Genomic DNA, 21,864 nt, shown 5'->3' on the forward strand with positions numbered 1-21,864 from the left:
TTTTTCTCCAATGCCTGCACTGTGCTGGCCACTTCCTGCTCCTCACAGGACATCTGCTCACCGCAGCACAGCCGGGCTGGCCTCACACCAGCCTCCGCGCAGACATCTGGGCCCTCCTCCGGTGCTGCTGGTGCCCCGGGGTTTGGCAGAAGGAAGGACACAGGACACGAGTTTGGTTCAGAAGTGAGAGGCCTGGTGCCTTCAGGGCTCACAGTGCTGGCTCTGACCCCCAGCACCTGCCAGGGTGGGGGTGGGGGGCTGCTCGCAGAGCCTACAGTTTGGCAATTTCTCCAGCGTGCATCAGCAAACTCTCTCCTCAGACCCCCAGTCACACAGTGGGGTGAGGGTAGAGTGTGATTCTAGGCAGGTCTGCTGGCCTGGCATCATGTAATTAGGCCCTTTGGAGAGGCCGAGGGCCCTACACAGCCTGCCTTTCGGCAGGGGGCTAAGGCTGGTCTTTGGCTGAAATGTAACTAGACAAGGAACCTAAGTCCTGGCTGGTGAAGGGGGTGAAGGGCCATCTCAGGGGCGGGGAAAGGGCTAGCGCTCCTGCCCAGCCTCCCAGGCCACCAGAATCTACCTGCTTTGGGCTGCAAATCAAGGCACATTGAGGGGAGGGAGTAGCCCCAGGTAAAGGCACTCTAAGAACCGTCATGGCTTACAGTAGGCCACAGCCAAGGAGGTCTGGACCCCTCGGGGCTGAGAGCTCCAAGATGGGGCGGAGTGAGGGAAAGGAGCCCTCAGCACCCACTTCTGCCACCGGCTCCCGTGGGCGGTCTTATCCTCACGCCATTCAGAGTCTAGTGCAGGCGCCTGCAGGGACCGCCCCGAAGGCCACAGTCGCCGGGGTCCCAGCTGACCTAGTATCCTCTACCTTCAGTTCAGAGGCCCGTCTTCTTCCCTTTTATCCCATCAGACCTGCTGGGGGGACCAGAAGCACCAAGAAGCCCAGGAAAGGAGAAATCAGGGGGCTGGGGCCGCCCGGGAGACCCTACCACATTAAGGTAGAAAGATAAGGGCTCACCCCATCTGGGGCCCTGCAGGGCGAGGCTGGCCCCGTGGAGGGAGGGTGTCGGGCGTAAAGGAGAGAGGACACTAGTCAAGCTTCCACTTCATGTAAACAAGGAAGAGCGACCCCTGCCCAGACAGCGAGAGTCTTGTGGAGGCGCGTGGCTGCCTTGAGACGCGGCCGATCCTCACATCTGGGAGGCAGGGTCCCTGAGGCCAGGATGGAGACTGCTGGGCAGGAGGCAGTAGGGGTCCGATGTGCAAACTGGTGCAGGGTTTGACCTGTGTTCTCCACAAAACGGGGCAGCGGGGCATCCGGGTCCTGCCCACCACTGGCCCGAGGCTCAGGAAATCACGCAATTGCTGGACTTGGCAGGATTGGGACTTGATTTACCTGCAGAGACAAGGGACACAGACAGGAAAGGATGTGAGTGAAGGGCTCAGTGGACTTGCCTCCAGCTCCTCTCCTGTGTGCACCGCCCACACCTCAAGTTTGGGGTTGGGGTCACTGTCTCCCTCCCAAACTGCTGACCTGGAAGCAGGTCAGTAGGGCCCCAGGGAAGCAGAAGGAAAGACTCCCTGGCATGGCAGCCTCGGCAAGACCGCCCCTGGCTGGGCCATCGAGGGGTCTGCCCTCTTCTGATCTCAGGGAGACAGGGGGAAGGATGTAGACCCCGAACCAACAACCATAATCACTGACTGAAAGTCTCGTTAGGAGGCGGTTCACCTGAAGCTAATACCGTATGCAGCCTCATAGCCCACAAAGCATAACCACAGTCACTCTTGCAGGGGATCCTCACGGGCAGCCACGCTCTGAGAAGGGACCGTCAGCCCTGTCTTACAACGGAGGGCAGCGGGGCCACCCGCTCCCAGAGCCCGTCGGCTCCAGAACCCGATTTTCCAAATCCAGGTAGGGCTCCCTCCGCCATGCAGGCTGCCGAGGTTGGAAGAGGACAAGCTTGTGCCGCACAAGGTGGGGAGGCTGACCGAGAGCCAGGCCCTGTGGCAGGGACCACGTGCTTAGGGAGGCGGTTTGAATGGATGGAGAGAACACGTTCAGCTGAAAGGAGGGGGGAGGCAGCTGTGCTCCTCCAGGCTAGAGAAGCGCAGGCCCCCTCTTCCCAGGCCCCTCCTGCATAATCCCTCGCAGAGGCCCGTGGCTCCTTTGGCGGGACGCCTGCTCTGACGCTACAAGGCAGACACTGGCAAGCTCCTGGCCTGCCTTCGAGGTGCTGGCCACTGGATCCACGCCCTCCTGGGGGGCTGGCTGCCTGCCTCCCTGGTGGAAGCTGCCCAACGATTTCCTGCCAGTTCCTTTCCACACTGCAAGGGTCGGGTCCTCTCCCTGAAGCTCACACCGCCTTCCCATCTCACTTCAGCGGTGAATTTAATTAGGGCGGTGGCCGCCCTTCCCCTGGGCCAAGAGAGACCTGGACAGGCAGGCCGTGTGGGGTCCCTCCCTCCTCCCTGCTCCATCAACCCTCCTTGGGAGGTACTACGAGTCCAGCTGAGCTCCTTGGAGACTGTGCTGGCAGCATACAGAGCTTAGAGGCGGTGGGAGGGGCCCCGGTGACTGTGCCCCTTCCCTCCTGGAGGGTCCCAGGGTCAAGGAGCGCGGTCATCTTCCTCGGGGGTGCTGAGGCCGCCGCTGGTGCGGCTCTGAAGGGACCACATCAAGCCGCCCCACAGCCCCCTTGCTGCTGCCCTGGACACGTCCGTCCCCACTTCTCCTCCTCGGGGCTCCTTTCATTTGCTTGGCCTCCTGAGCAGATGCCAAGGTCCGGCCCGGGGGCAGCAGCATGGCGGAGGCAGGTAAGTGAAACAAGCCCCGATCGGGAGTGGGACGGGCACGCGCGCCAGCTGCCCCCGGAGAGGCAGGAATCCCCACTCACACGCTCAGGCCGTGAGGCTGGATGAGAGCCTGGGGAGACCCTTTGTACTCAGAATTCATTTTCATGCCTCTGACAGAGAAACCGTTTGAGGGAAAATTCTTTATGTTCCATCGTTCCCTCGGCGCACAGGGATGGGGAGCCCACCGCACGCCGGTGCTCGGCAAGACTCCGAGGCGAATCAGACCTGCTCAGATTAATAGGGAAGAATCATGAACAGCCCAAGGTTTGTGTGTGTGTGTTTTTAATAGAGAATCTGTGGCATGGATGCCCGGAGGAGGCCGATGAGAGAAAGTCAAACTTCAAAGGGAGGTCGCACTGAGAGAGACTGAAATTGGGGTGGGAAGTGGGAGGAGGCAGCGTGACGTCAGGGCAGGAGGGGGTGGGGGAGGGACACCGCCTGGGGGAGCGAGAGAGGAAGGTGGGGACATGGAAATGGGCAGCAGGACGAGGACAAGAGGCTTCACCTTCCTTCAGGTTTCAGGGCTCCACATCCCCCTTTTCTGGAAGATTCTTCCCCTGGATGTCCATCTGGCTCTCTCCCTCCCTCCATTCAAGTCTGTGCTCAAACGTCCCTGTGCCAGAGGCCTTCCCCTCGCCCGTTATAAGAGGGTCGGTGCCTCCCCGCCCTCTCTCTGCAGTATGGCACTCACTCTATAAGAGCGGGGACTTCGCTCCTTTTGTTCACAGCTGCACCAGGAACTTAGAACAACGCCTGGCACAGAGCGGACTTTGCAGAGACACACATTTGTTAATGCATTAAGTGAAGGATCAGGCAGCTCTGGCCAGGTGGCTCAGCTGGTTGGAGCATGGTCCCATACACCAACAGGTTGCAGGTTCGATTCCCAGTCAGGGCACATACTTAGGTTGTAGGTTTGATCCCTGGTCAGGGAGTGTGCAGGAGGCAACCAATCAATGTTTCTCTCTCACACTGATATTTCTCTCTCTTCCTTGCTCTACGTCACGTGAGGATAAAAAAACAACAACCCACCAAAACACACACAAAAACGAATGGCTCAATAGATGGGGACATATGTGCCCTCCTCACTCACCTCACCACCCTGCCGCTGAGGCCCAAGAGAAACCAGAATGGCGGGAGGACTGTGGCATCTGACAGTGAGAATAAGGATCCTGCCTCCTCTCTAGGGGGAGCAGATCCTTGAAGGAGGCTCCCTCCGCTCCCTTCATCTGTGCGGTGTGACCGGGGCCTCGGCGGTAACGATGCCCAGGCTTATAACACGACACTGCAGTTTCCAAACACCAGCTGGGGCCAGGACCCAGGGTCCTCAGGAACGACCCTGAATTGTGGACTCTGGGCAAAGGCGCTGAGCGCACTTGGCGCAGGAGCAAGGTCTCAGCCAAGAGAAAAACCAGAAGGAAAAGGTGCTCAGCTTCGCCAGTAGAGGGAGCTGTGAGCCTTCAAAACACCAGGTGGCCCCCTGCTGAGCGTCAGACCTAAAGGAAGGGGTTTCTGAAGGTTCTCCCAGGGCCCGCACTGGGGTCTGCATCAATTTCACGGGCTGCCAGCACTTAGTGTTTCTATTTCTCTCTCTTTCTCCCACCTTGTCATCAGCCCAGCTCTCCCATGAGACGAGGGCAGCAGAGACGGGAAGGACAGTCAGAATCAGAGCTCAAAGGGACCTTGGAGTCCCTCCCTGGCTCACCCACTCTCTTCTTGATCAGTAAATGGCCCCGGGAGGTGAAAGGGTATGTCCAGAGGGTGGGGAGCAGGGAAGTGGCAGCGGGAGCGGAGGTCGTTGGCTGGCTGTTGTGATGATGGCCTGAATGTTCACTGCAGGACAAAGAGCCTTGCCCGGGATGGGGCCCTAAGGTAGCAGCTGATAGTGCCAAGTGCACCGGGTTACTGGTGCCGACCCTGGGGTCTCCGTGCTGCCAGGAGCCTGACCCTCTGGCACAGAGCCCTAGAGACCCAGCTTCCTAGTGACTGAGAGGAGGCACTCAGGCAGCCCGGACTCTGAGGAGGAAAGCAGCAGGGAGAGAAGAAGTCTCATGAGGGACTTGAATTTCAGGCTCTCAGGTACCGGATGCCCACCCAGGTGGGCAGAGGCTGTGCTGGACGAGGCCACTCTATGTTCCTTCTAAAGAACGGAGGGGAATAGGGTGATCTTGCTGGGCACCCCTTTTTGTACTCTCGAGTTTGCTGTCCTCTCTCTCACCATCTCTTTGGGTGTCGCGCCCTCTCTGGGTGCCCGGCCCCTGGGAGAGGCGCTTCCCCAGGGCACAGTCCAGGGCTGCTTGGCTGGCTGCTGGGCACCTTGTGAGTGGTGTGACTGAGCAAAGACTGCCCAAGGCATTTAAGCGGGGAACCCGATGCTGAGACTCGGGAAAGGCAGTAAGGAGGGACAAGACAATGGGCCTTTCGTTTCTATGGAAACAGCACCTCAGGGTGAGGGGCTGAAGGAAGAGAAAGCTTCCACTTCACCTCCATCAGGACTTGGGAAATGGCCCCTTTTGTGGTTGGGCTCACCCCTCCCCCTCCCTTCCCTGCCAGGTGTTCACCATGGCAACCGTGCCTCCAAACAAGAGGTGCAAAGCAGCAGCAGCATCTGGTGTTGGGGGAACCGGGGAGCCCTGGGGAAATGGGACTAGGCTAGTCACCTTCCCCCAACGTGCCCCCCCCCCCCACCACGGCAGAACATGGGTCCTGGCCCCAGTCCCACTGTGCCTAGGGACCACTGAAGTCACCTCTCCAAGCTTCCAGGTTGTTGTGGGGGCCAAGTGAGAGAGAAAGCACCCAGGGAAGGACCTAGCACACGGAGGTGCTCAATAAATGCTTCCTGGCCAACAGTGGTGCAGCACTGGTGCTCCCGCTGGGCCCCAATTCACCGAGACTCCAGGCCTGTCCTCACGTTAAGAGCAGAGCATGTCAGGCTCTGCAGCAGGGCTGTGGGATGAGCGGAGGGGAAGAGCCTTGCACTCAGGCCACTCACTATCAGGACAAAGCTGAGGCTGTGGGCGATGCAGGGGTCCTGAGCATGCTCAGCCTGCCCAGGGCCAGACCTCAGGCCCTGACCTCGTCACTCCCTGGCAGGCCAGGAGCCAGTCACAGAGGGAGAAAGCCCCACATGGAAACCTTTTTGACGCCGAGATGCTGACACGAGACAAGGCACCAGCAGCAGCCCTGGCCGTCACCACCAGCCTCTGGAAAGGCCACACTGGAAACTGCTCCAGAGGAAGAGATAAAGGCCAGGTGCTCTAGGGCAAGCATGTCAAACCCACGGGCCTCATGCAACCCAAAACGAATGTTTGCGGCCCAGCCGGTACAATGATATGTAAGAAATGTTTTAATAAAAATTTCATAACTTAATGTTTACAATATCCTGTTATACATAAATATTAATAACGAACTACAACGTTCGCTAACGACTGATTACTATAATTGTGTTGCATTCATTTCCCTTACACCCCTTACGTGCAGGCACACCATTTCTCTCCACTAATACTAGCAGCGAATATTTTAGCGCAGCCGATTTGCCATGTCATTAGTCTTGTACTGACTTTTTGGTGTGCGCAACAGGAAATGTTTTGCTTCTGGAGAACAAGAAAAATAGGTTTACTTGCGTTACGCTTTAAAAAAAAAATATATATATATATTTCTTTATTGATTTCAGAGAAGAAGGGAGAAGGAGAGAGAGATAGAAACATCAATGATGAGAGAGAATCATTGATTGGCTGCCTCCTGCACGCCCTCCACTGGGGATCAAGCCTGCAACCCAGGCATGTTCCCTTGGCCAGAATCGAATCTAGGACCCTTTAATCCGCAGGCTGCCGCTCTATCCACTGAGCCAAGCCGGCCAAGGCGCGTTACGCTTATTGATGTGTACAGTTATTCAGTGTCTGGTAAGTTAATGTGCAGAAAAAAATGTTAATTTTTATTAAAACATTCTATTATTTTATGTTAATGATGACTCATTTATTTCAGCCCTTTGTATTCAGCATGTCTCTATCAAAATAAACCTACGTTTCTATGAGAATTGAAGCTTTTGTTCTTTTGCAGCCGTCATACACTTAAACCTTGTTTATTCGGCCCATGTTAGCCTTTGAGTTGGACTTGCTTGCTAGGGGATCCCAGTGAGACAGCCAGGAGGATATCACCATCAGGAACAATCGCTCCCGGAGGTAAGCAGCCGGCAAACACCGCTTATCAGATAAGCACAGGGGAGGAACCCAGTCCAACCACTTTCTAGCAGAATGAGGAAAGGGGGTCAGGGCGCGGGTGGGGCGCAGGTGAGGGTGGGGTGTGTTTGTCCAGGTTAGATCCTGATGACAAGGAACAAGCTTTGCTAGACGGAGCCCTAGACTCAGAGGCAGGGTCGAGCCTTAGCCCTGCCACTCCGCTGCGCTGTGCCTCTGTGGCTTCATCTACAGAGGAGAAACTTTCTCAGACTCCCCCACGCCCGGCACTGTTCTGAGCACCTTATAGCCTCAGAACAGCTGGGCAAGGCAAGCTCATCCTCCCTTTCAGAGAAGAGGAAACGGAAACTCAGACCTGCAGTGGCCGGTCCAGACCATGAGCCAGATCAGTGATGGCGAACCTTCTGAGCTCGGCGTGTCAGCATTTTGAAAAACCCTAACTTAACTCTGGTGCCGTGTCACATAGAGAAATTTTTTGATATTTGCAACCATAGTAAAACAAAGACTTATATTTTTGATATTTATTTTATATATTTAAATGCCATTTAACAAAGAAAAATCAAACAAAAAAATGAGTTCGCGTGTCACCTCTGAAACGCGTGTCATAGGTTCGCCATCACTGAGCTAGATGAAAGCAAGGGCAGAGTGGGAGAGGACTGTCTGACCCAGACCAGGGCTCTCTCCAGGCCAGCACGCTGCCTTTCTGCAGGTCCAAGACTCTGCTCCCCAATACGGGCCTGAGCCCGGGGAGCTCAGGGCCGGACGGGAGGGCTCACCTGAGGCGTTGGCACCGGAGCCCTCGTTGGTCCTCTTCCCCTTGAACTCCACTTCAGCGAAGTTCTCCGTGGAGAGGGAGCTGGCCGTGCCGTTGGACGTTGCAGGCCTCTTGGCCCGGCGGCTGAAGAACCTGGAGCTCAAGCGCTTGCCCTCCTTGGCCTGGGCGGCCTCGCCGTTGAGCGCTTCTCCCTTGCCATTTTGGGCCAGAGCCTCTCGGGGAGAGACCACCCTGCCAGGCTTCCGACTCAGCTCTCCCGAGGGCACGGGCTCCACGGGGGGCAGCACCTGCTCCAGCGTGACCAGGTCATTCAGGAAGTTCTCCAGGCGCTGGGCTGACTCGCTGCCTCCACTGCCCTCTTCCTGCCCCTCTGGGTTGCCGCCAGCCTCCCGCTGCTGCCGGGCAGCCCAGCGCATCATCTCCCCCGGCGGGTGGCGGCTCCCGGACACCAGGGCGTACTTGGGGTTGATGAGCTTGCGAGCCACCGTGGAGGAGTAAGGGCCGAATATGCCTGCGCCTCCTGCCAGGCTCAGCTGCTGGTACAAGTTCACCTCCTCGGAGATGGCGTACAGCTCCCGGAACTCCACGTCGAAGGGCTCCACGTTCTGCCCCGTCAGGAGGAGGAGGAGGTTCCTGTCCACGTAAGAGGAACTCCAGGTGAACCTGGGCATGTAGGGACGGAAAAGCAAGACACATGTGCCCAGGCCAGTGACCTCGCCCCCTGCCAAGCAGGCCCATCTCCACAGCCAGTTGCGCCCGCCCCAGCCTGATCGACCACTGAGGCTGATGCCTTGCTGCCCCGTGGAAGGCGCCGCCCAGCCTTCTTGCTGGAACCCTGTCCCTCCCCTGACCCAAGTCTCCCTTTTTTCCCAGGTCTTGGCCTCCAATGCAGAAAGCAGGCAGTGCGTGCCAGGCAAGGAGACGAGAAGCCGGGCCTGGATGCAGTCCTGGTTTCTACCCTGTGCGCCTTTGTACAACGGGGCTTGCAGGGTGCACCGTCACAGAGCTGTTGCGAGGCTCAAGTGAGATAACGTGGACACACTAGCGCAGTGGCTGCCACAACGCACACATTTAATAAGTGGTCACTGGAGCTGCTGCTGTTCTTAATATCCTTCCATTCTTTGTTGGTTCTCCTGTGAATCTCCTAAGCACCGAGTGTCTGCGAACCCCCTACTCTAACTGTGCAAGAGGACGTAGGTCATTTATTACTGGTTTCGGTGCCCAGGTTTCTTTTTGGCACCTAGATTTTCATTCACGTGGAGGGCAGACCCTTGCACAGATCGAGGCTCTCATGTTCCTGGTGATTTACTTCAGCCTCAGAATTCGGGGGACATTCCTTCCAGGCCACACCCTCACATTTCTTTCCCAGATCGGATCCATTCTGCTTCCTGCTTGTCCCGCCTAAAAAACCAGCCTCACAATGCAGCCATTGGCTGTGGACCATGAAAAGCAGGCGGCACTTAATGTCCAGGAAGAGCTGGCCCTCTTTCTGGAATAACCCGGTAGCCACAAAGTTTGAGGGAAAGGACGAGCCAGGAGGCTATTTTTTGCCATCGGATCAGACAATACCTCTTAAACCCAGGACCACGGAGGCCCCAGCCCCGCCCATTCCTGAGTATGAACATTTATTAGGAGGAATAAAGGCCTCCCAGGCCCTTCTCTGACCTGTAAGATCCCGTGGCTACTTTGTCACCATCTACCATTAAGAACTTTGATGACAGGGTCCCTTTGATCTTCCCCATGGGCATGTAGAAGCCAACGCCCGTCACCGAGCGGACACGGATGTTCTGTGGAGAAGAAAAGAAAGACAGTGTCACTCAGGTTGGGGCCTGCAAGCCTCTGAGCTGGGGCAGAGGAGGAGCTCTCTCATCCACGGGACCTGCCTGCTGGCTCCTGTCTGCACTCAGCTCTGCTCCCGATGGCCTTCCAGGGGAACCCCAACTAGACAGCAGGAAGTAGTCAGCAAATCTTGCTTTGGGTGTGGATAAGCTCAGGGTGGTTCCTGCCGGTGCCCAGAGCTCCCCAGAAGAGAACCACGGCCCTAGCTTTGACCTTGGACTATGGGCTGAGCACCCCAGATCTGGGCCAGAGCTGCCTCCTTCGCCTCAGCAGTCTTGTGATATAATTTAAGCTTGGCGTGTACTTTTAGGGTTATCGGTTCACGAGATCAAGTTTTAGGCCAGTGATGGCGAACCTAAGACATACATGTCAGAGGTGACATGCGAACTCATTTTTTTGGTTGATTTTTCTTTGTGAAATGGCATTTAAATATATAAAATAAATATCAAAAATATAAATCTTTGTTTTACTATGGTTGCAAATATCAAAAAATTTCTATATGTGACACGGCACCAGAGTTAAGTTAGGGTTTTTCAAAATGCTGACACGCCGAGCTCAAAAGGTTCACCATCACTGTTTTAGGCAGAAGGGGTTGAGATCTTGATGTTCCTCTGAGCCCCTGAACTGGAGAAGAGGCGGAGAAAGGGGCAGAGGCCATCTCTGTCTCAATTTCTGGTTCTCACATGGCCGGCCCACAGTGGTGCAACTCACCCGAATACGGTAGTCCGTGAGCTCCAGGCCCTGACACATCTCCAGGAAATACTTCACGCCCGACTCATCCAGGATGATGTACACGGGGACACGGCGCTTAGAGGCAGCGTCCACAATGTCTTGGAAGATGTCGACATCGGTGAAGAGGTCCATGACCACAGCAATGACCTGGATCGGGAAGGGCACTGTGAGGCACATGGCGACTACACGCCTGCAGAGACACACCTGGGCCCAGAGCGGACCAGCTGGCCCTGGAGTTCCTGGTGGGCAACAGTCAAAAACTCCATCGGTACCTCTCCTGGGTGCTCCACTTCCTCGCCCACGTCTGAGCACACCTGGGCCCTCTGCTCTGGAAAACCCCCGAGGGTGCAGGCCATCCCTGACAAACCTCTCCCCCCTAAGGATTTCCCAGTCGCTCTGCAGAAGCCGTACGGGCGAGAACTGGGAGGCTGAGGATAGCCGTTCGTGGTCCCCGTGGAGACAAGCAAGCTCAGAAGATGTGATCATCGAGAGGCAAGGAATGGACTCATTTCCACCAGCCGCACATCTGCGCCAACACCGCTTTCTCCGCAGGTGCTCCGATCTCCCTGCAGCTTCCCTACGGGCCAAGCTAAGGGGCAAGCCCTGCACTTCCCTATGGGCCGGTCTGGGCAGAGCTCCAGTGAGCTTGGTGCCCCCTGGCCTCCAGTGAGCTTGGCGCCCCCTGGCCTCCAGGTGTGCAGACCATCCCACTCCATCCTCAAAGCAAAGTCACTGCCAAGGACCCTTGATTTCCAAGTCAGTCCTGATGAGCCGTGCTGGCAGGCCAGGCCTTCTGCAGCCTGAGGCATGCTTTTCTGACCTCAGCTTCCTCTATTTTCCTCCCCCCCGACCCCACACCGCCGCCCCCAGCTCCAGTGCAAGGGTTTTCTTGTTGGCTCCAAACACCGAGCACATGATGCAGAAGGAAGAGCATTCTTTGGGGGCAGAGGGATCTGGCTATGTGACCTTTCCTGTTATGTGACCTTAGGCATGTCACTTAATCTTGATGAGCCTCCTTATCTGCGAAGCAGAGGTACCCTGTACATACTTTCGCCATTAGGATGACAGATAAGGTCTGCGAAGCATCCAACACACTGCCTGGAATGGAGTGAGTCCTCCATAAAGGGTAGTGGTTGTGTGGATGAGGGCACCTGCGGGTCAAGACCAGACCTGGGTACCAACTCACTGCTGACTCGTCAGAGCCCTGGTTTCCTTGGCAGCAAAACGGAGCTAAGAGTAACACCTACTCAAAGGGCTGTCGGGACGGCTGAGAGACTGCGAAAGCACTTAACACAGGGCCCCGCACATGGGACGCCCAGTAAGTGGTACCCCCCACACCATCACCATCGTTTTTGTCATCACCTTCACACATGTGCATTGCCACGACTCCTGTCTCGAAAGAACTCCACCCCCAACACCATTTACACACTATTATTTAAGGCTCTTCTTAGCTCCTGCATTTAACACCCAATCACGTATACAAGTAACATTTACTGAGCTGCCTGGGGAAGAGGGAGGATCTAAAGACAAATAAGCTCTAATCCCTAACTTCAAGGGATTAATCCGGGAGGAATGATAAGACATTTGCACAAAAGAACTGAGACATCAGGTAAGATGGAATAAAAGTCTGAAGAGATGCAGAGATGAGATGTGATGTGAATTCAGAGTGGGGGCCAGGGGCTGAAGGAAGGGAAGAGACTGATTACTCTCAGCCAGGGGAGAACAAGAAAGACTTCAGTGAGGAAGCCGAAACCTGAAGAACGGGCAGCCGGGGGCACCATGAGAAACGCGCAGAGAGGGACACAGAGCAGGGCAGGGGGCAGGGCGGCCAGGCCTGGGCATGCAGGTTGTGTGTGCACTGCATGGGCACTGGGCTGGGGGTGCGTGGGAACTGTGCCTGCCCGAGGAAGGGACAGCTCTTCTAATCTGCACACAGGTGCCACCTGGGCCAGCAGGTGCCTAGCAGGTGGGCATGTCAGGCAAACAGCACAGCAGAAAGGCCCTGGAGACAGGGATTAACATGCCCTGAGCACTTAGAAAGGGCCTCACACTGTTCCAGGTGCTTTAGGTAACGTTTCTAATATGATCCTCACAATGAGGAGGATTGGAATCCCCCTTCTACAGATGAGGACGTGAATGCAAAGGGGTAAAGAAATGTGCCCCAGGCCACACAGCATGTAGCAGAGCAGGGATTTGAACTCGGGTCTTCATTTGCACTCAACCATTTCACTGCATCACACTGGTTCACTAAGATGGGGCAGCTGTAAGTTATTTTAGAAACATCACATAAAAAACTGACTTTCTAAAGAGACTACACAAGATAGACAAACTTCTAGCAAGACTGACAAAAACAGAGGATATGCAAATAAAAGAGAAAACAGAGAAATAACTACAGACATGTTTACTTTTTAAGAAATTCTTAATTTTAAAGAAATGATAAAAAAGAATATTAGGACCATTTATACATCAATGAATTTAAAAATAAAAATGACATGAATAAGTCATGAAAAGCGAATTAAACATAACACGGCATAATCAAGTAAGGTTTATCCTAGGAATGTAAGAATTATTGAATATCAGAAAATGTATGATTTTAATTTATAACATTTATGGTGTCAAGGAGGGGCAATCATACATTACCTTAATAGGTTTTTAAAAAATATTTGATAACACTAGATTCCTATTTGTGACTAAAATTCTCAAAAATACTAGAAGTAGAAGGGACCTTAACTTGATAAAGGCTAACTACTAAAAACCCACCTGAAGCATACTTAACAGAAATTTTAGATGCAATCCCTTTAAGTCTCAAGCAAATAAAAAATACTCACTATCACCACTGCTATTTAACAAAGCATTAGAGGTCCTAACCAATGCACTATGACAAGAAAAAAAAAAAGAGCTAGAAGGAATAGAAGAAACAAAAACCACCAGTATTTACAGATATATTTTTTTTATAGAAAAACCTCCTACGATGCAGAGAAAAACTATTAAAATTAATAGAATTTGGCAAGATTGCCATATACAAGAAAAACTTACAAAAACCAATAACATTCCTCTACTACAAAAATAATCAACTAAAAAGAAAATAAGATCCCCCCCAAAATTGCAACTTAAGCAGATAGTATTTAGGAATTAATACCTTTATGCAGAAATTTATAAAACTCTATTAAAAACATCTTTTTAAATAAGTGAATAAAGGAACAGATAAATCATATTCATGGATAATCTGATTTGATATTTAAAAATCCAATTCTCCCATATTAACCAGTTAACTGCCATGCATCCAAAACGGAAACCATCCTCATTTCTTTCATATGTGCTGGAATATTTATGAATTTAAGTTACCATAATTTTCTTTACAAACCCAGAGATGTCACTAACAAGTCTGATTTTAAAATTGGGTGACCAGAGTTGATATGCAAGGTTTGCAGCTATAGATGCGCGTGGTGTGTGGGGAAGGTCAGCCGCTTGCGTCTATAGACACTTATGGTGTACAAAGCGTTAATAAAGTCCAATAAATCCAATAAAAGTTCAGTATATTTTTTTGAGGAACCCAAATACTTCTAAGATGTGAGAAATAATAAAGATCCATAATAGCTAAGTCAGTTTTGAAAAAGAAAAGCTAAAAGGAAACACTTGTCCTACCAGATAGTAAGATACACTACGGCGCTATAGTAATAAGAACTGTGGTACTGAAGTAGGAAGGAACTAACAAATAGACTGATGGAATATAATGGAGAGACCAGAAACATATGTGTACCTATAAACCTGCATAAAAATTTAAGTCTGATAGAGGTAGAGTCACAACTCAGTGGAGAAAGGATGCTGTTTAGTAGATGCTATTTGGGAAATTGGCTTACTGTATAGAGAAAAATAAGTGGATCCCTACCTCACACTATATATAAAGGTGAATTTCAGGTAGGCTAAATACCTGGATGTGAAAGATAAAACTAATAAAGGAATTGATGATATGTAGTAAGATATCTTCATGACATAGGTAATAAAGGATTGCTTAAGATTCCAAAAGTACAAATCATAAGGCAAATAAAAATTTTAAAAGACATGCTCCACAAATTAGGGATTTTTTTGTTCAAAGAAAGATGCCATAGACAAAGGTAACTGAAGGGTGACAGGGAGAAGATATCTGCAATATCTATGATCAAAAGGAATGAATAATATACAAGGGATCCCTGCAAATTTTTTAATTAATTATTTTTTTTTATTTTAGAGATAGAGGAAGGGAAAGGGAGAGGGAGAGGAAGAGAAAGAGAGAGAGTGAGAGAGAGAGAGAGATCAATTTGTTGTACATTTATTTATGCATCCATTGGTTGATTCTTGTATATGCCTTGACCCAGGATTGAACTCGCAACCTTGGCATATATGAAAGACGCTCTAACCAAGTGAGCTACCCATCTAGGGCCAGGACCTCTGCAAATTGGTAAGAAAAAAAACCCAGGAAACTAATTAGGGAAATGGGCAAAGGATATGAATAGGCAATTCCTAGAGGAGATATCTGAATGGCTAATAAGTACATAAAGCAATCAGAAGAATTCAAATTAAAGCAAAGAAATGAAAAGGGACCCCTCATTCACTGCTGGTGGGAGGGAACACTGGGGTAGCTATTCCCAGGGACAGGGAACAGAGCTTAGTGGACTTCAGGATGTGTCTAACTGCAGCCGGCACCCGGGGAACCTCCTGGGTCTTTGCACAGGCCTATAAGGGGACAGGGTCAAGGATACTCACTGCAGCTTTCTTTAGGATAGCAAAGAGCTGGCAACACCTTAGATGTGAATTTCTAGAAGAACAGATATGGACAATGTCAGGAATGGACACAGCAGCGCAGCAGACAGAGCAATGAACTAGTTCTGCACACAGAACGTGAATAGTTACCTTTAAAACAGAGTTTGATTTAAAATGCTGGAGGATGAGATCTATAGCCTAACACCAGCGTAAATAAAATAACACAGCGTGTTTTTCAAGGATACAGACATGACCAAGGACATATGCTTAAGGGTGGCTGCCTAGGGAAGGAGAAAGGAACGGGAGGGAAGGAGAAAGTAAAAGAAGAGGGAGGGGTCCTCCATGGACGGATGATGGCCGTGGACCATGAACTGCGGCTCACGATCAGCGCTGTATTTGAGGTCCGGAACCAACAGTTGGCCTGGAACAGTTCGGGGTAGGCATGGCGGTGGGGTTGGGCTTAAGTACAGAGGGTTTTAACATGACGCTTCTGGCCTCCTTCCGTCAAACACGGCTTCCCACCGTCCTGGAGGGTCCTGATGTCTTATCTCCCCAGTGCTGTCTGAGGCCAGACTCCGTCAGCTGCTCATTTCCAAACTCAGTCAAACACGGCTTCCCACTGTCCTGGAAGGTCCTGATGTCTTATCTCCCCAGTGCTGAGGCCAGACTCCGTCAGCTGCTCATTTCCAAACTCTCCACAGTGTCCAGCTTCAAGTCCACGCTCAATCTATGGCTGGGGATTGCTTGACTGGCGGAGGGAGGCGCTTCTGGATTCACAAGGCGGCTTCTTTTGTTTTGTGATGGAAAGAGCAGGCAGGGAGCCCGCTGCCCTGCCCCCACCTGCGAAGGCTGTGATGGGATAGGATCACAAATTGGAGGGAGAGAGAATCCGAGGGCCCTGTTTTCGGGCTTGGTCTGTGGCACCCTGGTGCGAGCCAGCCATCTGTGTCACTACCAATTAAACAGTGAAATATCTGTAGTAGGAAAAAAATCAATTGCTCGCTGACTCGCCATGACTCCGGCAATCTCGTTGTGGTGGAGAAGTGATAATTACCCTCCGCTTTGGTCTCCCAGGCCTCCCTTGGCATCCAGCTCCACAGCACCAGGCCCAGGAAAACCAGCGCCCCGCTCCCTGTGCTCGGGTGTTTAATGTGCCACGCGACCCTCCGAGCCAAACTGGACTTCAAGACTCCTGGTGTCAGTGCAGAATCGGGTTTTAAAAGAAGGACGTCACGGGCTCAGAACTGGGGGAGACAGATTTCATCGGGAGAGAACAGCCACCCCTCCTCTGGGCAGGCTCGCGGTGTCCTTTAGCTGGGTACCCACGGATGTGTGGCCCCAGCGGCGCCGTGCGGAGGAGAGAGGTTAATTCCAGGTGGCAGGAGCCTTTAGAAGCTGTTGCGGGTGCTGGCAAGGAGGCTCTGATGCTGTAATACTTCTCACTGGGTGTTTGCTTAGCTTCACATCTTCTGCTTTGATATCCTGCTGCAGTGAGGAGGGGAGGGGGAGGGGGGCCCAGGGAGCCTCAGAATTCCCCTCTACCTGTCATTCACCATTAATTAAACTGCCAGCTTTTCAGGCTCTCTTTCTCCACTCCTTAATTACCATCAGATAATAAGGAAAAGGACTCCACCTTCCCCCATGCTCTCCTTGGCTCAAGACAGCTAGCGCCGGGCACCGCTGGTGTATTTATTAGATGACCCAGACTAGACCTCAGAGCCTGTTCACCAGCCTCCACCGCCTCCCGCCCCCGCATCTCCAAAATCAACATCCTGTCCGTTACCCACATCCACTGGCCTCTTCTTTCTCCCCAGAGTCCAAATCCAACCCCTCATTGAGTCTAGCAGGTCCCACCTGCTCCAGCAGCTTCTCTGGGTCAACTCCTTTCTGTTCCCCCTGGACTGCTGCCCTAGCTCAGGCCCCTCATTTCCTACTGAACCTCTGGAATAGCTTCCTCACTAGTATCCCTTTCATACTCCATCTCTACGCTCCAAGTCATTCTTCACAGCAGTGATCCTCTCAAATCAAGAGCGGTCCAAACCCTTAACTTGGCATTTGAAAGTCCCCCTCCACCCCCTCTCCCCGCCTCCCCCCGGCTTCATTGTGCCATTCACCTCTGCCCTTGTCTTCAGCAGTGCAGAATGACCTACAGTTACCCTAACACATGATTTCTTGGCAATATTGACCTCTTGGGGCCTCCTGTTGGGGCTGTTCTGTGCATTGCAGGATGTTTGTTTAGGAGCATGCCAGTAGCATCCTGGGTGGTGACAACCAAAAAAAAAAAAGGGTCTGTAGACATGAAGAAAGGTTTTCTGGGGGCAAAATCACAGCATCTCACCCCCTCCAGCATCTCTTGAGAATCACTACACATATCAAGCAGTTCAGGGCCTTGTTCCTACCCCTTCCACACCCCTGTGAAACATCCATGCATCTCAAGACTCAGCCAAGAACTTCCTGAACTTCTCCCCACCCAACAGTGTTCACGACTCCCTGCATCCTGCCCACACTGTACGGCAGGCAAATAACAGAGTTCCTTGACATTTTATCGTCAATCTGCCGAATGGCTCTGTCCCTTTCTGGCTGGGGCTCTGGATGGCAGGGATCATGATTTCTCTCAGAATCTCTACCCTCAGGGGACATCTCAACACCAAGTCAGTTCTCCGTGTTTGTGGAATGAATGTCGAAATGAAGGTTGTTTCATGTTTATTGTTTTATTTGGGGGGGATGGGTGTAGCTTTGTAGTTATCTCTTTTATTTCAATAATGACAGGGCACTGGGGTGGAGAGAAAAAAGAACGCTGAGCAAAATTCCCGGTTGGATTGTCTTGCTGGATGGCAGAGTTCAGGTCTGCCTCAAGGGTGCAGAGAAGGGCCTGCTGCCTGAGCCAACAGCTCTGAGACCTGGTCTCTCTGCTCTGCCCCATCCACCGAAGGTGTCGAAGGAGCAGCCAGCCCATGAGTGAGGACAGTACTTAACCAAGGGGTAGAAGTCCACACTGAGGACATGAGGCCAGGGGGCAGGGTTGCCACTAGCACATGGAGCAAGCACCTTTGTGCGGATTACCAAAGGATGCTGTCCCCTCTGTGATGGGTGCAAGCCGGTCTGTGGAGCATGGGCTGCATGGCAGCCCCACACAGTCCCCTGGCTGTGCCCGCCTGAAGGGCACAGGCTGCCCCTCTGCACTTGGCCCCTGCACTCAAGAACATTCCAGAAGGACATTTCCTCCGAGCTAGGAGGAAACTTAGCTAGAGCCTAGCCTGGAGGTTAACTTGTCCATCTGGGTCTTGGCAGAGGTAGGACTAAAGCTAGGGGTCTGGCACTAGTCCTGAGCTATCACCCCCAGACGATGTGGTCACGGCAGGCTCTGGGGACAGGCCTACTCTGGCTAGGACCCCAGGCCACCTCTGGTCAGACAAAACCAAGATGCACTGGTAGAACTGGACTCTACCACCCTCTCCCTCACTGGTTTGCCCAGTTCTGCAGATGCAGAGCTGCAGGTACTGGGGTGGGTGTGGTAGCTGTTCCGGCAAAGACCCAGCCCTTTCTCACTCAGATCTGTGGTGGGAAAAAGCAAGAGGTCATGGGTCAAGCCTGCTCATCGCAGGGGTGTGCTGGCATGGTCGCTTCTTCCTAGGGAGGAAAGAAAGGGAGCCTACGAGGCATGTCCCTGCCTTCCCTCTGATGAGTCATGTGAGCCTGGGGCCCGACTTTGACACCCCTCCCCCCCCATGCTCACCCTGCTTACTTCCCATGCCTGCTGGGAGGTTCAGATGAGAGCATGTCCGGACGCCCCAGGAAAAAGCTCTGCAGTTATGAGGGCCCATTAAACTCACTTGCTACAGGTGAAGGGTGCTAACTCCACACCTTCAACCCTGCGGTCCCTCGGGGTCGGGAGGGCAGCACCTGGGCAAGCTGGTCCCGCTTCTGCCTCCCAGAACAGCCATCTGCCTGGCAGCCCAGGGGAGTCAGTTTGATTGGGACCAGAGAGCAGTCCTTCCTGTTCCCATGGAGGGCAGTGCTGGGCCGGCCGGGCAGCCTCTCCAACTGTGGAATATCCTTCTCTGAGCTCCCCAAAGAGGGATCAGGGGCTACAGATATACTTAGAGGTCAGCGTGGAAAGACTCCCCTGGGCCTGGCGGGGGTGTGCCTGCTGAGTGTGCGGACCGGGCCTCCTGCTCGGGGGTTCGGATTCTGCAGGCCCGTGAAAGTGCACGTTGATAGCACCATCCCCTCGGGGGCTCTGAATGCAGGTGGTGGATGGACCAGACTTTGTGCAAGGCAGTTAGACCGACGTGAGCAGAGCAAGGACGATGGGCCAGATAAGAAGGTCAGCAGGGCGGAAAGCCCTGAGTGCCTAGCAACGAGCAACACTAGGAAAACCAAAACCTCGCCCCCGGGGCAACCTTTCCTCCCCTAGCATATCACTGGTCATGTGGCTTCGACCCCCTGACCTTTCATATCACTGGTCATGCAGTTAGACGCCCAGACCTTTCCTCCCCAAAGATAACATCCAGGCTTCAGTTGTATTTCAGCTCCAGGCCCAGGAAAGCAGCAAAACCAGGCCAGCAACCCCGTGGCTGCCTCAGGACCAGCTGCACTGACTAATGGCTGAACTGCGGCTCACGATCAGCGCTGTATTTGAGGTCCGGAACCAACAGTTGGCCTGGAACAGTTCGGGGTAGGCATGGCGGTGGGGTTGGGCTTAAGTACAGAGGGTTTTAACCAGGTGCCAACCAATCGGTGCAGACCAGGACCCTGAAGGAGCACACCTGGAGAGCTGATGCATATTCTATAGAGCCCCTCCTCTGAGAGCTCCCCTAAGATTCCCACCTGCAAGAGAGAGAGAGAGAAACCCTGAGGGAAAAAAAAAAGGCCCTCTGGGGAGCACCTTCCCCTGCCCCCTCTTCTTCCCCCACAGGTGTGCGTCTCCCAGGCTCAGAGGGACCCCACAAAACTTGCAACCAGGGGAGCAATGGGCAGCAGCAGCTTGTACCGGGCTAACCCCCTAGGTCGGTCTCCAAAGCCCCTTTTCTCTGACTTCCCAGTGAGCGGCCCAGCCTGGGCCCTCCTGCTGCTTCTCCTGTGCTGAGCCCTTCCTTGTTTCGCTTTTGCTGCAGCCAATACATTCTTGCTGGCTTTGCTGCACTTGATCTCTTGATTGAATTTTTTTTCCTTCAAGAAGACAAAAATCGAGGTCTCACTGTCTGGCTGGGAACACGTTACTGAACCACTGGTGTTTGGGAGAGAATATACCCTCTGGCAGCAGGAAATCTTCCTGCTGGTGTGGCCCGGAGCGAGTCACTTAATCTAAGCCTCAGTTTCTTCATTTTAAAACGGGGCGGTGACACCTTCACAGAGTTCTGAGTGAGACGGTGCGGGAGGCGCAAGGAGCACAGTGCAGGGCCCGTGAGGAGCAGCGGGCAAATGCCAAGGCCTCCTCTCTCCTCAGAGAGGGAACCAGAACAAAGGCTGTCCCTTCAGAGGAGGGGCGAGGGGCGGGGGGAAGGAAGCAGCCAATGTGGGGGCGCAGAGCTGGGGGGGCGGTGTGAGGGGGGAACCACGGGCAGAGCTCAGAGCTCCGAGCTCCGCCCCATGCAGACATCAAGGTGGAGATGTTTTCCTTTGGCTCAATACCGCGTTCAGCAGGCCCAGCCTGGAGTGCTGATTAAAGCCTGGGTAACACTACACTCCCAGAAAGGTCAAACTTGCGCTAATTGAGGGGAAGGGCTGCCCAATTAAGGGAAGAAGAGTCTGTATGGTGAGCTGATGGTGGAGCAAGGCTGGGCGGCTATTCCCGCACCCTGAGCAGCCGGAGCTCCTGCTAAGAAACCCACAGCAGAGTAGAGATGGCCTGGGGTGGCTCCAGGACCCTAGCACAGAGCAGGGCTGGGGGATGGAACAAGTCATCTCCTGGGGGTGGGGGTCGGGCCCGGGGTACACCCAGAGACTTTCTTTGGTCATCAGGCTGCAGCAGGCCCTATTTGAAGCATCACCAATGTCTGCACCAGGAGGGGGCAAATCTCCACAGTCCAAAGGCATACGGCAGTGGGGACAGCGACTTTGGAGTCCAAAGTCCCATCCTGGTGGTAGGATTGTGGGCGCTATTGAATCTCTCTGGATTCCACCTGAATAGTGAGGCTGCCTCCTGGTTCTGTTGAGGATGCAAAGAAACGCTGTGACGCCTAGTCAGAATCTGGTCTGATGCCTGCCCCTTGGCCGGGCTCTGCCCTTCTTCCCTGCAGTGCCCGGCACACAGTAGGTGCGCAGGGTCAGCTTGATGGAGGTACTAGTTTCACAGTCCTGATCATGCTTCCTCCGGGCAGGTGGATCCAACAACACAGCCCTTAACCAGTTGTTCCCTTGCTCAAACACTCTGGCCCCCAACTGCCCACAGAATCAAGCCCTCAGCGTGGCTGGAGACCCTCCGTGTATGTCCAACCCACTCCCCTCCCCCTGACAATCAACACTCTAAGTCAGTGGTTCTCAACCTTCTGGCCCTTTAAATACAGTTCCTCAAGTTGTGACCCAACCATAAAATTATTTTCGTTGCTACTTCATAACTGTAATGTTGCTACTGTGATGAATCGTAATGTCAATATCTGATATGCAGGATGGTCTTAGGCGACCCCCGTGAAAGGGTCGTTCGATCGCCAAAGGGGTCGCGACCCACAGGTTGAGAACCGCTGCTCTAAGTTCTCCAAACGCGCCCAGCAGGCTCTGCCCTCA

The 21,864-nt window shown here is 53.3% G+C and overlaps 1 protein-coding gene across 1 annotated transcript; it reads right to left on the bottom strand.

Moving 5' to 3' along the window:
• Positions 1 to 1,099: 1,099 nt before the first annotated feature.
• On the bottom strand, positions 1,100 to 21,631 carry FAM83F (family with sequence similarity 83, member F). The gene is made up of 5 exons (XM_014543849.1): positions 21,627 to 21,631; positions 10,378 to 10,545; positions 9,493 to 9,614; positions 7,829 to 8,490; positions 1,100 to 1,402 (listed from the first exon to the last, which is right to left on the bottom strand). Exons 2-5 carry the CDS (start codon positions 10,528 to 10,530, stop codon positions 1,353 to 1,355), a joined length of 987 nt encoding a protein of 328 aa, XP_014399335.1. The 5' UTR covers positions 10,531 to 10,545; positions 21,627 to 21,631; the 3' UTR covers positions 1,100 to 1,352.
• Between the last annotated feature and the right edge of the window lie 233 nt (positions 21,632 to 21,864).

Source organism: Myotis brandtii, unplaced genomic scaffold (assembly GCF_000412655.1).
Source record: "Myotis brandtii unplaced genomic scaffold, ASM41265v1 scaffold339, whole genome shotgun sequence".
NCBI lineage: Eukaryota > Metazoa > Chordata > Mammalia > Chiroptera > Vespertilionidae > Myotis > Myotis brandtii.